At 40.7% G+C, this 20,915-nt stretch overlaps 2 protein-coding genes across 2 annotated transcripts in view; both read left to right on the top strand.

The window, feature by feature from the left end:
* LOC138775220 (cytidine monophosphate-N-acetylneuraminic acid hydroxylase-like) overlaps positions 1-11,859 on the top strand; it is a gene marked incomplete at its 5' end in the record, with an annotated part of 34,266 nt that extends 22,407 nt beyond the window's left edge. The window contains 2 exons of the mRNA XM_069955857.1: positions 5,798-5,913; positions 10,640-11,859. Of these exons, the coding sequence (XP_069811958.1) occupies positions 5,798-5,913; positions 10,640-10,751 (228 nt within the window). The remainder of the gene's footprint in view (positions 1-5,797; positions 5,914-10,639) is intronic.
* Positions 11,860-16,870: 5,011 nt separating this feature from the next.
* On the top strand, positions 16,871-19,932 carry LOC138775219 (Y+L amino acid transporter 2-like). The gene is made up of 4 exons (XM_069955856.1): positions 16,871-16,914; positions 17,053-17,542; positions 18,413-18,538; positions 19,784-19,932. The coding sequence occupies exons 2-4, from the start codon at positions 17,101-17,103 to the stop codon at positions 19,930-19,932; spliced, it is 717 nt and encodes a 238-aa protein (XP_069811957.1). The 5' UTR covers positions 16,871-16,914; positions 17,053-17,100.
* The last annotated feature ends 983 nt before the right edge of the window (positions 19,933-20,915 follow it).

Here is a 20,915-nt window from a genome sequence, read left to right as displayed (position 1 = left end):
CTAGCCCACCCCCCGTTCCTCAGTCCTGTCAGTTCCACAGTCCTTGTTGAGTGTACATAAAAGTCTGCAGACCATGATTCTCGACCTCCTCCCACCACGTGAGTGGGTCTGCAATTGAAGAATGTTCACCAAAGACAAATAAAGGTAAAGCACGTCCAAGCAGCTTAACTGAGCCCTGTCCTGCACACCTCTCACCAGCCAGTGGGGACAAGGTACCAGTAATGTTAGCATAGATCATTCCTCCACCCTGCCCACCTCACCTCCTAGCCTGTGTATGAGACCCAGCTGACCCTAGTCCAGGGGTCGCCAACCATTTTCCCCAGATTTTCTCAAATTTCTTGGATGCTTTGCGTTTTTCATACGCGTACCTCTCCATACCAATCAGCCAATTGACCTTCCCCACAAATTCCGAGTTTGAAGGAGGGGTCTCGTCCAACCAATGCTGCGCAATGAGTTTACGCGCCATAAATAGAATGCGGGCTACTGCAAGTTGCTCTACCGCGGGTAGTGCTACGTCTTCAACATATCCTAACACAAAGACCAGAGGAGACTGTTGCAGTGCCACTGAATATGCTTTTTGTATGGCCGACGCCACCCCTCTCCAATAGCGGAACAGCTTGGGACAGCGCCAAAACATATGTAGTATCCCCCCTTCATGGACATGACAACGCTGGCACATGGGCGTGTCCCGAACCCCTATGCGGAAGAGGAACTGTGGAGTGCGATATACTCGGTGTAGCAGGTAGAGGTGTGATAGCCTATGCTGCTCCCCCAAGGACAATTTAGGTGTCATTTCCATTATTTCCGTCCATTGACCTTCCTCTATAGGGCCTATGTCTGCCTCCCATTTCTCCCGTAGTTGAAGGGGAAATTTATCCAGGTGCGTGGACATAATATGTCGGTATAGACAGGAGATAAGTCCCTTAGTGGATTCAGAATCCCCTACAATATTCATAGGTGGCATATAATGTACGTCTGAAGTCAGTATGTCCCCTTCCGCTTCACATGCATGGCGGAGCTGTAAATATTTATACAACTGAGCATGGGGCAGCACAAATTGACTCTGCAGCTGGTCAAACCGCTTCAGCTGGCTGCCATCATACAACTGCACTATCCTCCTAAGTCCCGTGTCTCTCTGACATCCATTTTTATATCTTTGTATGTTACTAGATTGTTAGGGTCTGCCAAAGGCCAAGCAAGGACCAGCATCAGCGCGGCAATGAGTCCCATGCTGACAAGTATAACGTGCATGTCCTTTACCTCAAAAAAGAATGTAGACATACAATTCGATGTATCTGTTCACTTCTACAGTACAACGTATGCACAAAGTGTGTCCTTTGGGTGCACATTTTGCTTATAATTAGAAATTAGCAACCTTCATTTTGCAAGGTTATCGAATTTTGGGTCAAACTCGTTAAGATTCGCAAATTGAATTTTAACAAATTTCAATACAGCTGTCGAACTATAGTAGCTACAATACTGGGAGTATTACAAAATGATGAATTTGCTAACAAATGTTCTTGTAAAAGTGTCAAAAATTGGAAAATCACAATTTAAAAAAAGTGTCAATCAGCCAGTCAATCATTTATAGTTTCAGCCATGGACAGTCGTGGACCTTGGTGGAACAGTGGCATAAAATATATAAACTTTCTAATAAACCATTTAACACGTTCCAATCCCCCTTCTAGTACCCTATCACCTCCTCTTGTGTGGCACCCTTTGTATCCCCATTTAGTTTAAGTGGCACCAATATAAGTACCAACTTCATTTTGATTTCAATTGATTTTTTACTTTATTTTAATGTAGACGTAGTGTGACCCATTACTAAAGAAAATGAATTTTTAGAACGCAGTAGGAGTGGAGTGCTACCACTGATTATGTAAGACACACTCGGTTCAGTAATGAAACCCAACTTGTATAACACAGTAGGAGTGGAGTGTGACCCCTGTAAGGCGCACACTCAATTCACTGATCCCAGTAAATTGATATAAATTAATAGGAGTTAACAGGAGTTTACAGTGCCCAGTGAGTGAATAATGTGGATTGTGTCTTCACTGGTCCCAGTGAATTCCTCTAGGCACTCAATTACTTGGTAAACTGGACATTTGGTTGACAGCTCCAACAAATAATCATCCACAATCAGCCCTCCAATCCTTTCCTCTCCTCTTTGTCCCTGTATCGCTCTGTTAGTCTCTCCCTGCTCTGCTCTAACTGCCTGCTGTGATTCTGCTCTCTCCTCCACACACAGGCGACTGGCCACCTTCGGAATGGAATCGCCTTATATAGAGGGGTAGGAGGAGGTGCTGACATCACAGAGGAGCCTGCAGCCGATTGGACGGGCACCAGGGATTATGGTTAATCCCTTTCTCCTGCCCAGTGACGCTCCTGACAGCTAATGTGAGGCTGCACTTTTGTTTCCTTAACAAATGGGCGGGAATTTGCATCGCAGAACGAAGCGACTATACAGCCCGATTTGCAGTAAATCTTGCTTTGATGGATTTGCTATGCTCATCTCTACTAATAATGAGTGGTTATTCTTTTCTAACAAAGTATGCAAAAGCACAGTTGAAACGATTTTGTATACTTTATAAAGAAGGATGCAAGATGTATAGTTGTTTTTAACATTGCAGTTTATAGGCAACGTATGAGAGACATCTGCACGATGTATGTAATGGATACGTCAAAAGAAAGTAGATGTATGGTAAATAAGTACAGTACATACATTTTGGAACAACTTCTACTGGCTACTGTCACTGTATGGCAAAAGACAATGGGGGACATTTATGAAGTCTGGCATTTTTTATGCCGAGCTTAAAAATGGCCCCACAGCTCCAGAGCTCAGGGGATTTATGTAGAGGCGTATCGCCTTCACATGATCCCGACTGCACTAAGCCTCTCCGTGCGAAAATTTTGAAACCTACGCGAGCTCAGAGTTGACGTAGGTTTCAGTATAATTTTTCGTAACGAAAAATGATAAATGCAGCGGACCCAGAGTCCGCATCCCCCGTTTCGCTCCCTCCACACCCCCTCCCCGCCCCAATGGCGAAGGTGGCGTAAAATGGCCAGATGCTAATATTTTATTCGCAAGACGGCCATTGGCGAATAAATTAATTAGCATCTGGCCATTTTACGACAAAAAATACAACTTTTTAGTTTAATAACTTTCCCCCAATATGTGAACATATCCTTGGAAGCAAAGAACCACTTGATTTTAAGGCCTTCTTTTCCTAACTGTGCTTTTTTTACACACCAAATTGGGTTTGCAAGTTGAAGTGCCAAAACATAAATGCCCTTTAAATGAACTTTTGATTCTAACAGACGTTTCACAGTTAGGCTGGGTTCACACACAGTATATTTCAGTCAGTATTTTGCAACCTCAACCAGGAGTGGACTGAAACACAGAAAGGCTCTGTTCACACAATGTTGAAATTGAGTGGATGGCTGCCATATGTGAACAGAGCCTTTCTGTGTTTTCAATCCACTCCTGGTTTTAGTTGCAATATGAGGACCATAATACTGACTGAAATATACTGTGTGTGAACTCAGCCTGAGGGCTCTGTCCACACAATGTTGAAATTGAGTGGATGGCCGGCATATAACAGTAAATAACTGCCATTATTTCAATATAACAGCCGTTGTTTTAAAATAACAGCAAATATTTGCCATTAAATGGCGGCCATCCACTCAATTTCAACATTGTGTGAACAGAGCCTTTCTGTGTCTTCAATCCACTCCTGATTTTGGTTGCAATATGAGGACCACAATACTGACTGAAATATACGTAGTGTGAACCCAGCCTTAGACTGTCAGTCTGTTTTAGAATTAGTTGTAAAAATCAAAAGTTTTCTAATATAGGTAGGCTAGGTAGGCTAGGTTCACACTATGTTTTTTCATCCATTTTGTGCATGTTAAATAAAAAAAAGATGCGTTTTGATTTTTTTTTTTTTTTTTATAATGGAAGTCAATGGAAAAACTCATCAAAATGGCATTTCAATCAGATTTTGTTTTTTTTTAAAAATGGATGAAAAAGACAGATGAAAAAAAACATAGTATGAACCCAGCCATAGTTTTATATCATATTTTCTTATTTTTACAAACAACACAGAAGAATTAGCACTTAGATGACATTGTGTAACAATTTTTTATGTGTAGTTTCCGCTCACTGCAGGGTTCAGAAAGAGAAAGAACACTATTTTGTATATTCAGCAAACATTTAGTAGAAAATTCACATTTTCATCAGTAAACATTTTTGCCTAAAAATTCCTCATTCCCACTAGTGGAAAAATGCACCCAAAAATGTGTTAATAAATTTCTCCTGATTATGGTAGCATAATTGACATGAGTGGGTGTTTGGGAGGCACAAAGTTGGTATATCTAGGTCGTACTTGAGAATAGTAAGCTTTTTTCATTGGTTGTCCAGACTAGGTAGAATCTGCATATTGGTCATCTTGTTCTGAGTTGTCATGCACTGTCACCGCAGCATTTTGCATGATAGGGCTATATCTGCACTTGCATATCATGTGCAGAAATATAGCAACTATGATATGAATTTGCAGAAATACAGTCTTATGGTCACAACATTTTTATTGTCGAACAATTTTTTCAGTTCATGGATCAGTTTTACTTACAAGTCATAGGTTGCCTGAAGGGTGCCAGCTTCTCACCAATGCTGGCAAACATCTATATGTCATATTGGGAGGAGGTTGTCCAGTACAGTGTCCACAATTCATACCAGATATTTATCTTGTGGTATGGAAGGTACATTGACGACCTCCTTCTAATATTGGTGGGCACCGTGAGTGAGGTCTGGAATTTTGTTCAAATTATTAATGCCAACAATCTGAATTTAAAATTCACTTATCAATATAAATGTTATTCCATCTCGTTCGTGGATGTCCAACTTTTCTTCTAGGGGAATAAAATACATACCAGGTTATACAAGAAACCCAGCTAAGGAAACAGCATTTTACATGCCCGTAGTAGCCATCCTGCTCATGTAACTAGAAAACTCCCTATTGGAGAATTGCAAAAATATTTCTGTATTCCAGGTTTTCCTGGACTCCTTGTAAGTGAGTGATGTGGTCAGCATTAGGTATACTCCCCTGTGTTTGGGGCTTTCATTTACCTTGGTGATCATTCACATATATAAGAATGTAACTTCTCATTTTGTACTTGCCATGATTAAGAGGCCAGTCCCCGCAATGCGTCAGAGTGCTTTCAATTCATTCAGTACTTTTAAGATGTTTGGAAATAAAGTCGTAAACCTTTATGGAGTTGTGGACTTAATATTGTAACTTTTGCAGAAATAGTTTTAGGGCCCCCGATTAATTTGCAGTGCTCCTATGGTGTGAATACAGTGGACCTTCCCCAGAAGTAACCATATTTTAAACTAAACCCCTCAAAGTCCCCTAGATCTCCCTAGGCTGTAAAAAAGAAAGTTTAAAATGTTTTAATAATATGTACTTTTATTTTTATATTTTTTAAAGATTTTTGAGGTGATCTGGCAATTCTGGAGTGCTTTTTTATTTTTTTTTTTTTTACCAAGCTGTATAAAAATAATGGGTTATTGTTAAAAAAGATTTGCATTAATATAGGGATTAATTGGGACAGGGCATTTTTTCCTTATATTTTTTATTAAATTTTTCTACCTTTTTTTTTTACTTATTTTCTCTTTTTTGTCTCCCTAGGGGACTTGGCGCAATCACCTAATCGCTAATTTAGCACACAGCAGTACATCTTTTATACAAATTAATATGACAATCCAATACTAACAGTACAATTTTCTATTTTACAACAGATAAGAACACGTGCTACTGTCATGAGACATGTAGTAAAGAATGGCCTTCTATGGGACGATTTGTACATTGGATTCCAAACCCGAATCCAACGGGACCCAGACATCTACCATCATCAGTATGTTTTCTGATTCTACCATAAAAAAAGCGTGCTTTATTTAACCTTGGACGGGGAGGGGGGATCCCAGCCCAGTCAGGAGGCACGTTTTTGTGTAATACAATGGGAGTAAACCCTTATGCCTATGGTTCCCTGCGGACTAAAACTTAGCTTTTATTGTTACTTTAAAATAACTATAATGTGCTCAATCTACAGTGATAGTAAAGTTTTAAAATAGATCCAGGTGTTGGTTACCTGTGGGCTCCAATGGACTACACACACATGTATACGGCAGACAAGTGGTTAACAATAGCAGCACCTCGGCCGTTGGTGCTAGACTGATGAACTTTTGTTCTATCGACTTACTGTTACTTAGTGACGAGTGATAAGCAAAACACACCCGCCACTCTAACCACTATTAGTCCCCGTATACTTTTCCGGTATTTCCCGGAGCTAACAGATAAGTCCCATCTGGGAATAGAGCCAGTACGCTCACTACATGCGGTTTTGTATACGCATATCCACATCCATAGCCCACACCAACCACCCGGATCCCATGCCCATCTGACATGTTTCGCTGATAACTCATCAGCTTTTTCAAAGAGTTGGCAATCTAACCCTCTGCTATCGCCGACTGTCTCTTATAGGAGCGCCGATACTTTGAACAGGAACAGCCGGACAGCCCATTTGTATCACGGAGCCAATGTTTAGCTCTCGTGTGTGAGTGTTTAATTTTCATTGGAAGTTAGAGCCCAGTGACGTCAGCTTTCCAGTATACGTCACAGAGGTAGGAAGTTCCAATCTAGCGTCTCACGCATATCTTCCCACTTAGTTCTTTTTGAATGAAGATGCATCTGCGCATGACATGTCACTAAGAAATTTAATGAAAGATGTAATCAGTGCGCATGTCAGGGGACTTAGTCACAACTGCTCAAGATCGTGCCATACTGCGCATGTCTTTAGACTTAGACTTGTGTATAATTTAGACTTGTGCAATCTTATTTTATTAAATAAATCAGTCGTGGTACAGTGAAGGTAACAGTTCAGGAATGCATTGAAAACACACAAAGGCTATGTTCACACATTGTTTAAATTGAGTGGAAGGCCACCATTTAACGGCAAATAATTACCGTTCTTTTAAAACAACAGCTGTTGTTTTGAAATAACAGCCGTTATTTGCCATTAATTTCAACAGTGTGTGAACATAGCCTTTCTATGTTTTCAATCCACTAGTAGTTTGCAAAATGCTGGGCAAAAATACTTTGTGGGAACGTTCCCACAGACAGATTTATCTGACAGATTTTTTAGGCCAAAGCCAGGAGCAGACTATAAACAGAGAAGAGGTCATAAAGGAAAGACTGAGATTTCTCCTCTTTCCAAATCTATTCCTGGCTTTGGCTTCCAAAATCTGTCAGATAAATCTGTCTGTGTAAACGCACCATAAGGCTAGGTTCACACTATGTAACTGTGCGGCTGTATTTGCGGCTGTAATTGTGCAGCGGTATTTTTGGTGGTTCATGCGTACGCTGGAAAGTATACGATATACGGCTGCACAGTGCACACTATGTATGAATCTACGGCCCTATCGTAAACGGACCCATAAAAAATGAACAAGACCATTGTTTGCGGCTGGACATGCGGCCGTGGATTGACAGGCGGTCCGTACGGAGTACTTCAAAAATAGCCGGCAATGATGCCGAATGCCGATGCCTCTAATAGTTAATATATTAAATTAATAAAACACATTTTCTTTGTAATAAAGTCCCTTTCGTTGGTCAATAATTTAATTCTAACGAATCCATCATTGTGCAATTAAATATACTGTTAAAATAAATATATATATAAATAAATGTATATTTATATATATATATTTTATTTTTTGACAGTATATTTAATTGCACAATGATGGATTCTTTAGAATTAAATTATTGATCAACGAAACTGATTTTATTTTAACGAAAATGTGTTTTATTAATTAAATATTAATTAGTACAGGAAGCTCCAGTAAGCCGTTAATTCATATTGCCGGCAATAGAGCATTCTGTACTAATCATCACTTTACTGTAATTAAAACATCAAATGTTTCTTCTAATTATGTTATCACAATAGCATTATTAGAAGAAACATTTAGAATTATATGTGCGCTCAGCTGATTGGCTGATCGGCTCAGCGCACATATAATTAGCGGGTCCGCGGCACAGTCACTTCATTGTGCTGCGGACCAGCGAAGAGGACACATCGGGGTGAGTATAGAGCTCTCCCCACCCCCTCCCCAGCACTGCACCCCTCCCAGCAAGGAAGGGGGGTCACTTAACCCTTTCCTTGCTGGGATGGGTGCAGTCTGACATCAGTCTGGCCCCCAAGGGGTTGAGGGGGATACAATACATCCTCCCTTAACCCCTTGGGGGCCAGACTGTAAGCAGCGATCTGTAAAGATGCTGCATACTGTAAGGAGCACAACAACGCTCACAATGATGGGTGTTGTGCTCCTGTTTGTGTGTTTCTCCCTTTTTGTTTTTCAGATATCGGTATCCTGTGGATTACGTCGGATTCTGTGGACTACGTCGATGACCAGCGGTTGTTTTTTTTTTTTTTTTTTAATAAAATGGTCAATGAGGGGTGTGGGGGTGTTTTTATTTGAATAAAAATTTTTTTTAACTTGTGTCTTATCTTTATTTATTTCTTTACTTTATAGACTTAGTAGTGGAAGCCGTCTAATAGACGGCCTAGTGTTAGCCGGTATAAAATGGCTAACACTAACCCCCTCTTATTGCCCCAGTACCCAATGCCACCAGGGGTACTGGGAAGAGCCGGGTGCCAGTGGTCCCGGAGCGTCAAAATTGGCGCTCCTGGACCGGGCGGCAGCAGGCTGGTAAGATTTAGGCTGGGGAGGGCCTAAACCAATGGCTCTTCCCACCCTGGTGTTACCAGGCTGCTGTCTTTTGGTTTTTAACCCGGCTGGTTATAAAAATAGGGGGGACCCTATGCGTTTTTTTTTTATTATTTATTTAAAAAAAACCGCATAGGGTCCCCCCTATTTTTATAACCATTTTATACCGGCTAACACTAGGCCCCAACTTAGTAATGGATTCCGTCTATTAGAAGGCTTTCACTAATAAGTCTATAAAGTAAAGAAATAAAGACAAGACACAAGTTTAAAAAAAAATTTTATTCAAATAAAAACACCCCCACACCCCTCATTGACCATTTTATTAAAAAAAAAAACAACAAACAACCGCTGGTCATCAACGTAGTCCACGGAATCCGACGTAATCCACAGGATACCGATATCTGAAAACAAAAAGGGAGAAACACACAAAAAACACACAAACAGGAGCACAACACCCATCATTGTGAGCGGTGTTGTGCACCTTACAGTATGCAGCATCTTTACAGATCGCTGCTTACAGTCTGGCCCCCAAGGGGTTAAGGGAGGATGTATTGTAACCCCCTTAACCCCTTGGGGGCCAGACTGATGTCAGACTGCACCCATCCCAGCAAGGAAGGGGTTAAGTGACCCCCCTTCCTTGCTGGGAGGGGTGCAGTGCTGGGGAGGGGGTGGGGAGATCTGTATACTCACCCCGATGTGTCCTCTTCGCTGGTCCGCAGCACAATGAAGTCACTGTGCTGCGGACCCGCTAATTATATGTGCGCTCAGCCGATCAGCCAATCAGCTGAGCGCACATATAATTCTAAATGTTTCTTCTAATAATGCTATTGTGATAACATAATTGATGTTTTAATTACAGTAAAGTGATGATTAGTACAGAATGCTCTATTGCCGGCAATATGAATTAACGGCTTACTGGAGCTTCCTGTACTAATTAATATTTAATTAATAAACACATTTTTGTTAAAATAAAATCAGTTTCGTTGTTCAATAATTTAATTCTAACGAATCCATCATTGTGCAATTAAATATACTGTCAAAAAATAAATATATATATAAATATACTGTTAAAATAAATATATATATAAATAAATGTATATTTAATTGCAAAATGATGGAATTGTTTAAATTAAATTATTGAACAATGAAAGGGACTTTATTACAACGAAAATGTGTTTTATTAATTCATTATATTAAACATGAGAGGCATCGGCATACTGCAGAGGATCGCAAACCCCGGTAGTAGCGATTCATCTAAACTGTTTCCCTGCTTTCCCAGATGCATCCAGAGGTGTTTGCATCACTTTCTTAAGATTTTGTCATTTTTAGTTGAACCAGATTTCCAAGTAAATGACCGTATGTTTTCAGCCGCATGTCTATTTTTTTCCCACGGCCATAGTTTCATCCGCACATTTACAGCCGCATAAAAAATACAGCCGCACAGTTACATAGTGTGAACCTAGCCCCCGGCTGCGTTCAGACTACTTATATTTCAGTCAGTATTGCAACCAAAACCAGGAGTGGATTAAAAACACAGAAAGGCTCTGTTCACACAATGGCCATTATTTCAATATAACAGCCGTTGTTCTAAAATAACAGCAAATATTTGCCATTAAATGGCAGCCATTCACTCAATTTCAACATTGTGTGAACAGTTCCTTTCTGTGTTTTTAATCCACTCCTGGTTTTGGTTGCAATACTGACTGAAATATACTGACTGAAATATACAGTACATATACTGACTGAAATATACGTAGTGTGAACGCAGCCTTAGACTGTCTAGTCTAAATTTGAATTTCACTAAGAATAAATTTTTATTTATCTGCCCCATTGTTTTGCTTGTTCTTTGTGTTACAGATTCTGGAACCATTTTCAGATCAAGCTGACTTTGTCGCCACCAGCCTGGGATGCATTTTTGATAAGAGAAAGACAAAGTGAAACTAATGCACAAAGGTGCAACATGATGTGAACAGTGGGATCAGAGCTTTATACCTAAGAACATAATGTAAATGGAAAAGAGATGAATTTTGGGCAGACTTTTGATTTGCTTTCAGAATCAATCATAATTATATGATTAATGATAAGTTATTTTAATGAGAAAATGTACATTTTAGTCAATAATACAATGTGTCAAGTAAATAAATCATTTCTCTCGGTGCTGAGACGGAAACGCGTGGGGTCCAGTGGACCTCGACATGGACCTCCCTTTATGGTGATACAAATTCTTTTATGGTTAGCCATATATGGCTGAATTTACACTCTGCCACTCCTTGATTAGTACATCTTAGGATATAGGCTCACACATCATGGTCTGTATATTTCACATTTGATTTTTTGACTTAGCAGCCTGTTCCATAATACCATTTGGGGGGGTCATTACTATTGTTCATGTCGGGGTATCTTTGGGTCTGTGTTCATCTTGCACAGTCCCTTATGTGTTGTGTGTGTTTTAAATGATTTTAATGTGTTTGTTTGGCACCTGTTGCTCTATTTATCAATAAAGATTTCTATATTTCTTATACGTAATTTTTGGGATATAGTCTGTTTACTCTGGATGTGCCACCCTTTTCAGTTTATGGCATTCTTTCTCTTGTTTGTGTTGCATATGTTTTCATGCCATATTGGGTAGAGCACCCTCTGTTATCTTAAAGGTAGTGCCTTGTCCTTCTGGTGTCAGTGAGCTGAATGTGTCACTCAAACACAGCCAGGAAGGCAACGCATCCACACGGCTAAATATGACACTCTGTGACTACCCCTGACCCCTCCCCGCATAGCTAAATGTGGCACTCACAGACCTCAAACCCTGGCAGCTGCTGGCAGCGCATCCCCACTCCATTACCTCCATTACAGACAGGTGGACTGGCGGTTGAGCAACATTCGTTCTTTCAGATCCACAACCATGGACAATTTCGCGGAACTTGTGAATGCAGCCTTTCACATACAAAAAAAGGAAAACTGAAAATCTAAACATTTTAACTTTTTTGCAGAAATTCTACATATTTTAAAGATTTGAGTATAATTATTATGCTGCATTACAGTCTTTAATGTCATACTGCTATAATATATATGGTAGCCAATAAAATCATGAATAAATTGTCAGCTGTTTTTCTCTGTAGTCATTCTTTACTTTGAAATAAATATATTTATTGGGTATGTTTCATTGTAACAACAGTTAATATTAAGGGTACTACATTACCCCCTTCACACGTCCAGTGTCCGTTTTTACTGTCAGGAAATCCTGATCAGGAGGCCTCAAAAGGCTTCAGGAAAGCATCAGGATTTCCTGACAGTAATCAGTTTCCATATTTAGGAAAACTATCAGGAATTGTTTTATAGGATTTCCTGATCAGGAAAAACATAATATTTTAATATGGTCTAGTATACCAATATACATTGCACATACGTCACATGCAACCTTCATGTACACGTGCCTACATGGCCCCTCTTGTACCATGCCACCGTCTCCTCCTCATGTACCGTACCACCATCTCCCCCTTGTGTACTGTGCCACTGTCTCCCCCTCGTGTACTGTGTAATACTCTAATATTTTGCAGAACTACAACACCCATTATTTGACGTAGTTCTCCATATTACCACACAGCATGCTGGAAGATGTTGTTCTACTGGGCCACTGCCCCCCCCCCCTCCTATACTGTGCCATCCCCTAATCTGTTACAGAGCTACAACTCCCATTATGAACTGACAATGGGGCTTGATGGAAGTTGTATTTCTGCAACCTGGATGGCCACAGATATAAACCCCAGACTAGATTCTCCCAGACTTCCACACTAATAAATATATAATAAAATATATACATATTCAGTAACTTGGTGCAATTTTTCTTTGATTATAAAATGGAGACCCGCATCTGCCACTGAATGGCTGAGGTGGCCTTCCATGGCATGTCTAAAGTCCTGTCTCAAGACCAGGAAGTGGCCCAACACAGGGGTACCGGATCAGCGGAATGCAGGCAGTAGAACTTGGGCCAGGGAGGTAAGTGGATGTTATTGTTTTCAACCACCCCCTATCGGGCATTGCAAAAAAAGGGATTCAGGACAAAATACCCCTTTAACACATACACAGTAATTAGCTTTAGGTACTATGCTTTCATATTTTGGTTTTGATAAGTTAAGGCCATATCACATGGCCCAAATTCTCCCACCTCCATCACTGACTGGCCTGAGCGGACTTGAAACGTCACGTCCCGAGCCTGCGTTAGAAACAGGAAGTGGCCGGAGCGCCGCGATAAGGGACCCGCCGCTGGAACAAGGGAGGTGAGTGAATGGCGTTGCCCTCAGCCACCTCCTCCCTGGCCACATCGGAAAAAAGCTCCCAAGCCCCCCCCCACCCCTCGCCGGAGTAACCCTTTAAGCAGAAGTAGGTAGCCTGTGCCCCTGGCCCAGACAATCTAAAGAACACAGCTATAGGCAAACTGTGTAGGGCTGTATACTCTAGCCAGCACTGAGGGTGTTGCTCTGGCACAATGCAACACTGAGATGTCTGCATACACGTTGCAGAAGCTGGCCATGTAGATATGGCATGAACATGTAACCAGTGTGCATGCCCTACCCAGAGGCAAATCAAGTGGCTTGTACAGAATAAATACAAATAGAAAAGCCCATAAATACAAACTATGGGGAGATTTATCAAACTGGTTTAAAGTAGAATTGGCTCAGTTGCCCCTAGCAACCAATCAGATTCCACATTCTTTTTTAAAGAATCCTTGAGGATGAAAAGTGGAATCTTATTGTAGCTAGGGCAACTAAGACAATTCTACTTTACACCAGTTTGATAAATCTCCCCCTATGTGCACAGCCATATCAAGGAGGATCAGCATACCATGTAGTGCTATGGTGCTGTTATACTGCTTATACTTGGAGTTTGGATAGTATAAGTGGACAATTACTAAAAGTACTACACGAGATATAAGAAGCAAAATATAAACCCACATTTTCATACTTGTGTCCTAAAGAGATGACAAATCTAATATGTAAAACAGTCTAATGCATATCAATATTCACCTGCAATGAAGTATTCAACCACCAGATGGTGCACCGTAGATAAAACATAGAGGCACACGCTTTACTACATAAATCCAGGCACACATAAGGATGCCTGTGCACCATTACTAAAAATTTATGCCCGCTCGGAAATGGCTTAGATCTCAGCTACAATTTACATCTAGGCAAAAGTGAAAAATTAGGATAAATGTGGCACGTGTTTCCAAACCCCCTCCAAGCATGGCCACACACCCAATTCCGACTTGCTTGCCAAACTCTGTGCATATTCAGCAAAAGTCACAGGTCTTTGCGCAGACACACCAAGTTCTGCCGTGATAGATTTCCCCCATAGTACTTAACGGGAAGATACAAATACTTAGCTACTAGTACTTTGCAGTGAAATTGAAGTGTAGTAATATGTATTACATTTATATTTGTATTATATTTAATATGTATAATGTAGCAATTAAGTGACTAAATAAAGTATTAAGTAAAAAAGTTGGAATAAGTAACCCCCACAGTGAAAATACATGTCTCACTACTAAATGGCAGTGGCATAAATAATGTAATAAAATGCACTGATGTAAGAGACTGGTATGCTAGATCTGTGTTTCTCAACCTTTTTAGGTCCAATGCCCCATGTGATCAGATGTTCAAACAGAGTACCCCCAAGGAAGCAATCAGTTACAACTGTTGACTAAATAAGTTGACACCGTGGCTATAGGCTCTGTTCAAAGTCTGTAACCTGTTCTTTACCAGATAAGATCCCCTATAGCAATGTGACTGATCTCTAAATCCCAGTAATAATGTCCCCCTGTAGCTAGATATTGTGCCATTGTAGTCTGATGCATTGCTCCCTGTAGGTAGCCATTAAAAATGCCCCCTGTTGCCATTAATAATACCTCCTTATAATAATGCCCTCGCTTGTAGCCATTAATAATGCCTCCTTTCCAGTAATAATGTACCCTGTACCCTGTAGCCAGATACAATGCACCTGTAGTTAGATATCCCCCATGTCGCCAGTAATCAGGTACACCCCTTAAGCCAGGTATTCTTCTCTAGTCATATATGTCCTTGTAACCAAGAATGTCCAATGCAGCCAGGTATGCCTCCAGTAGGTAGATATGCCCCTATAGCCAGATACAATGTCCACTATAGCTAGGTATGCCCACTGTAGTCAAATATGTCCCCTGTAGCCATGTCTGTATTTGGAGTTCCTCAGAGGCCAGACAGTAAGAAGGGATCTATACAGATAGATTGCTGCTAACTGTAGAGGAGCAGAAAACCTGTCAGAATGACATGTTCTCTGCTCCTCAGTTAGAATTAAGCACTTATACCTCCCCACTCTTGACTGTCTTCACCTGCATTGCAGCCTCTAGTTACCATCACATGATCACTGAAGGCTGCAGTGCAGAGTAAGATGCTATACTGACAGAAGAGAAGTAAGTTTTAGCCTGTGCTCCACATTGCATTTATGGTAAAAACATGATATAGAAACACAGCCTTTCAACACGTTGTGCTCTGCCTCTGTGAATAGAGCCCTGTGGATATGTGGTGTCCCACATGGGTGTTTCTAGTTTGGGCACCTGTAGAAAAAGCCTTGTACTTCAAGAGTAAAGTGGTAATGAAGTTGTACTCTCAGGTTTTACCACAATATATACTATATATATTTTTTTATATTGCACAGCTGTAGTCATTTAAGGGTTACTATTGTATCTTGTGATTCTATTCACCTATGAGAGATGCTGTTCTTTTTCTACCTATCTCTATTCACTTCTCTACTATGCACTCTCTTCTCCACCACTCACAGAGGCTGTTTCATGCACCCTGTAGGAAGTAGTCACATGGGGAGAGGAAGTGTAGGACACACTTAGTTCTTCTCCGATTCTCAGTGGAGCAAGACACACAGATCAGGCATCCCTGCTGAACTTAGCCAGGAGCCTGGCTCTGCCAGACCAGCTGTGTTAGAGGACAGACTCGTATGAAGAATGCAGAGACTTTCTTTTCTAAAGCTACACTTATAATCGATATGCAGTGCTAAACACTTGAGGAGGACAAGTCAGAGAATACCTCAACCCACGCCGTGAACATCTCTATACAGTGCAGGGCGGTATCCTAGGCTGAGGAACTCACCCGGATAAAGCAAAGCAGCCATAGTCATGGCCTAAGTACTCTATCTCGCAAGGCAGGTGAAACCGGGACATGCTCGGACACTTTGCTCAACTTAGATAACTAAGACTGGGGCTTGTGTCTCCCTCGTAGGATGGGTACCCAAACAATGCAGGGCAGAAGGTGGTTCATAGCGACGAAGGTTGAAACGAGCACAAGTATTCTTCTTCTCTCAAGTATTTCTTTTTCAAGTATCTCTTCTTACAAAGTTCTGGCAGAGCATATTACTAAACTGGGTTGGGGCTCTCCCGACAAACTCCTCTTAACGCTTCTGAATTCTCTACTCAACTAAACCAGCACTGCTATTCTACCTCACTACTTCAGCATCTCTCAGCACAGATTCAGTGAACGCAAGTCTGTATCTCAACAGTTACTCATTATCCTGTATTTCAAGAGACTTGTCAGTAAAGATCACGTTATTTATTCTACTGGGACTCAGTGATAATTGCACCAGCACCTATACACACAGGCTACACCGTCCTTGGGTCAACTTCCCCTTTCTGTGTGTGGCGGTACCAACAGTCCAGGTGGGTCATCTCTCCACTCTGGACCACTGTGATAAGGGCCCAAGGGACCCATCACAGCCCGGCAGGTCACAACCATTGGGGATAAGTATAGCCAGCATTGGTGCTGAACCAGAGAGCCTTTTCTAGCATACACAGTAAGCATCACCTTAAATCTTATTATACAAAATTCTTACACTGTATTATGTAATCTTCTTTTACCTCTTCCACAAGCTTCTACCTACAGTATAGCACATTCATAGAGAGCATGCACTGGTATTATATTAGATGTGTATTTTGCAACAATTAGCACATGAACGGGACAAAGGTTCCAGAAACAAGGTCAGTGGCTTGTGCACTCACCACATATTGAGCTTTGGTACTAGATTTCAGTTTGTTTAACTTTTATCACTACCAAGGCAGGATTTCTGTCTGGATCTGTTTCAGCTTTTTTACTTCCGTAAGTTTTCATTTAAAATTTCATGACACATAATTTTTTAACAGTGCAAATAATTATGAAAATTGTAGTATTTGTGATGCATTAACTGTAGTTAAAATTTTATGTAAACTTTAGACCTATTTTATTTATTTATTCTAGTCCTGGGGTCTGAAATCTTCACATTGTTTGAAAAGTGACTGAATAAAAATGGAGAGTTCCCAAGATATTTCCACAAACTCCATAAAACTGAAGGAAGAAATCTCACTTCTACACGGAGTTAGTTTGGTCATTGGAAATACCATTGGTGCTGGAATATTTGTTTCACCAAAAGGAGTTCTCATGTACAGTGGCTCTTATGGATTGTCCTTGATCATCTGGGTTTTAGGGGGAATGTTCTCTGTGATCGGAGCTCTATGCTATGCTGAGTTGGGGACAACAATCACAAAATCAGGTGCAAGCTATATTTATATAAAAGAGTCATTTGGTGGATTTTTGGCCTTTTTAAACCTATGGACTAACATGTTAATAATCTATCCGGCCAGTCAAGCTATCCTTGCAGTGACATTTGCCCAGTATATGATTGAGCCATTTTTTCCTACCTGTTCTCTACCTCAGTCTGCAGTCTTCCTTCTTTCAGTAGTTTGTGTGGGTGAGTATCCAAGACTAATTTCATTATTTCTAAAATATGTTTTTTTAGTTATGTACAATAGAAATTCTCTGTGGGGATCATGTTAGCGGCAGGACAGCAAACCATATTTGGCCATAAGTTATATTTTAGTTCCACATTCTATTTAGGTAGATATTATATCAAATATAATAACATACAGTAATGGTTACTGTCTTATAGTAATGTGCTGAAATCAATAGCAATACATTTTATAATAAGAAATGCATTCAATATTTTAAGTTTTCCATATAATTCCAGCCACAGTATCCTTATAACAGCTACAGCCACAGTATGAGCCATAATGTGGGCACTGTGCCCCCAGAACAGAGAGTGACAGCTGCAATGCATACATAGAGAGGTAATTATAGTGCACTCATAACCAAGAGAGTGTAATAAACCCCATAAAACTGAAGCCACAGTGCCTCTATAAAACAGCCAGCCATAATGCCCCTATAATATGCCAGTAACTGTGGCCCAAATTTACAGAAAAATACAACACTCACCTAATACTCCTCTATTCTTTTATTATTATAGAAGGGATGTATTTTGCCAACTAAGGGACTTCTATATGTCCCTTACTTTCTTGTCTGATCTAAGAAAAAGTAATTCACAATGTTCTGTAGCAGATAAAGGCTGTATTACATGGCATGATACATTGTGCATGTTGGCTAATCATGGTCTTTTCACTATTACACCAAACGATTATCAGCCGGAACGGACATGAATCGGCCAATAATTGTTTGGTGTAATAGGGCCTAAAAAACTTTAAATGGAGTGTGACTTTATTGATTTTCATTGTGCCCCTTTCTTACACAACTAGTTCCTGTAATCTAATGACTATCTATTTTGTAGCATTTTTAACAGTGGTGAACTGTGCAAAAGTCAGATGGGGAGCCATCCTCCAAGTGCTGGCAACATTTGCCAAAGTTTTAGCTCTGGTTATCATCATCATTGCAGGAATTGTAAGATTATGTCAGGGTAAGTAATGCACATTTTTTTGGTAAATGTGAGCAAACTGTGTAAATGTGTACCAAGGGCCTCGTGCACCCGTATCAGTTTATTACTACTCTCTACAAACTCTGACTTGGTTTATATTGCAGCACCTATAGACTTACTTCTATGGGGCCCTAATACACCTCATTATTTCTCCAGTCACATAGAAAGCCATACAGAATTGTGTTATCTTGATAATGGAATAATGCTAATAATTCTATGCAACAAGTCTAGTTGTATAAAAAAAATGTGTCTGCCCTTTGGTAAATTTGGTAAATGTCTTAGGGCCCTATTACATGTAGCAATGTGTTCCCGACACCCAATGATTTTAGGTCTGGACCTAAAGAAACAATCAGCTGATGATCGTTTCATCGGCTGATCATTCTATCTATTACATGGAGCTAAAATTGGCTGAATCAGGTTATCGCTCCATTTAATAGAGAGAAAGATCCAATGAAACGATCAGCAGCTGATCATTTCTTTAGGTCCAGACTTAAAATCATCGGGTGTCAAGCATGCATTGCTACGGGTAATAGCGATGCATGGCCAAGGGCTGATGATTGTAGAATAAAATAATAAAATATTAACTTACCTTACCACATTCCCTGGTGTCCTAGGGCCTTCCTCTGTGTCCTCAGAGGCCTTCCCCGGTGTCTGCAGCAAGTGTCTGTTCCGGTCTTTGCACTGACAGGCCGCAGCCGTTCAGCCAATCACTGACCAAGACAGGCCGCCTATTGCCGCGGCCTGTCTTGGCTTGTGATTGGCTGTGTGGCCTGTCTGTGCAAAGACCGGAACAGGAGGTAGCGCTGCAGACACCGGGAAGCCCTCTGAGGACACCAGGGAACGTAGTAAGGTGAGTTACTACTTTATTATTTTACACTAAAGGCAAAGGCTGCACAGACTTAGCTAACGATGTCAGTGCATCCCTTGTTGCCCGATAGTCGGCCAGTGTAACAGCTCAGTAATTGAGCACCGATCTAGAATATTGGCGCTTGTTTACAGTTTATGATAGGGCTGTGTAATAGGACCCTTAGAGAAGCTTTTTATATAGAGAAGGTTTCTGAACATTTACACAGAGCCTGAAAACAGAGAAGGGGAACTACATCATACTGGAAGGTAGATGCTACTATCCATTATGTCAAAAAGCTTTCTGTATTTACACATGCTTGTGATCTTTGCAGAAACTAGATTTCAAGATAAATAATTTTTTATCTTAACGTATTATTCCAGGTAACACCTATAATCTGGAAAGATCATTTGAAGGCTCTAAAATCAATATAGGGTCATTAACTATGGCCTTTTACTCCGCTTTGTATTCCTTTTCTGGCTGGGATTGTATCAATTATGTAACAGAAGAAATGAAAAATCCAAAGAGGTAAAGCCACTGCTATGTTACATATCTACTGTATATTATACACATTATTACATTTACAGATATGCCTATGTTTTATATGCTCCTGCTCTGAACAATTCCTGACACAGACAGAGGTGGCAGCAGAGATCACCATGTCAGATTGAAAAGAATACACTACTTCCTCCAGGGCATACAGCAGCTGATAAGGCACTCCAGTCACTGACTGGCTAAGTGGGCAGATCATCAAGAGGGTCGTAACGTTGCAGCCAAAGGAGATCCGGAGCCTGGTGAGAGTTCTGGAGGGGGAAGCCAGTGCTTCAGAGGCACGGGGAGAGGTAAGTAGTAATTGTTTATTATGTTACTCCCTGCCGGCAGACAATTTTAAATATTGCCTTTAACAATATAGTTAGCCTGTCCTATAGTTGATATAGAACCTGCATGGTGAACAAGTGTCTTTCCTTGCGTGAGTGCACAAAGGACCGAGGCTTTGTGTTTGGTCTCTGTTTTTTTGAACAGAGAAAAGACCAAACATTGGCATGAAAATAAAAATAAAGTGAGCATATTTTCCTGACAGGTACACCCATTCACATATGGCATTGGTTTAAAGCTCCTGCAATGAAGTAGGGATGAGGACCCTGAATAGTGGAAAAAATTGATTTGTAATTTCAGCATATCAAATGGGTTGGTCACTTTATAGTAAAATAGTTCAGTATGTGTATACTCACAGTATGTATACTCACAGTCCTTACTGACAGCAGCTCCCTGTGTACCTCATAGATCTAAAATCAGACTCCCCTTCTTCTAGGCTGTGCTGTCCTGCTCTGTGGAAAGTCTGTCCATAAGATGGCCGATATGGAGGAGCCCACGCCCCCTGTGTCCTCCATAGGCATATACAGGCTCTGTGGTGGACACTGGGAGGCGGAGCACAGTCACATGCTCCTCCGTGCTCTTCCATCTTATAGACAGATTTTCCTCAGAGCAGGGCAGTTACAGCTGCCAAAATTACCT

Source organism: Dendropsophus ebraccatus, unplaced genomic scaffold (assembly GCF_027789765.1).
Source record: "Dendropsophus ebraccatus isolate aDenEbr1 unplaced genomic scaffold, aDenEbr1.pat pat_scaffold_1418_ctg1, whole genome shotgun sequence".
NCBI classification, from domain to species: Eukaryota; Metazoa; Chordata; class Amphibia; order Anura; family Hylidae; genus Dendropsophus; species Dendropsophus ebraccatus.
This window is presented reverse-complemented; position numbering and strand designations above follow the sequence as displayed.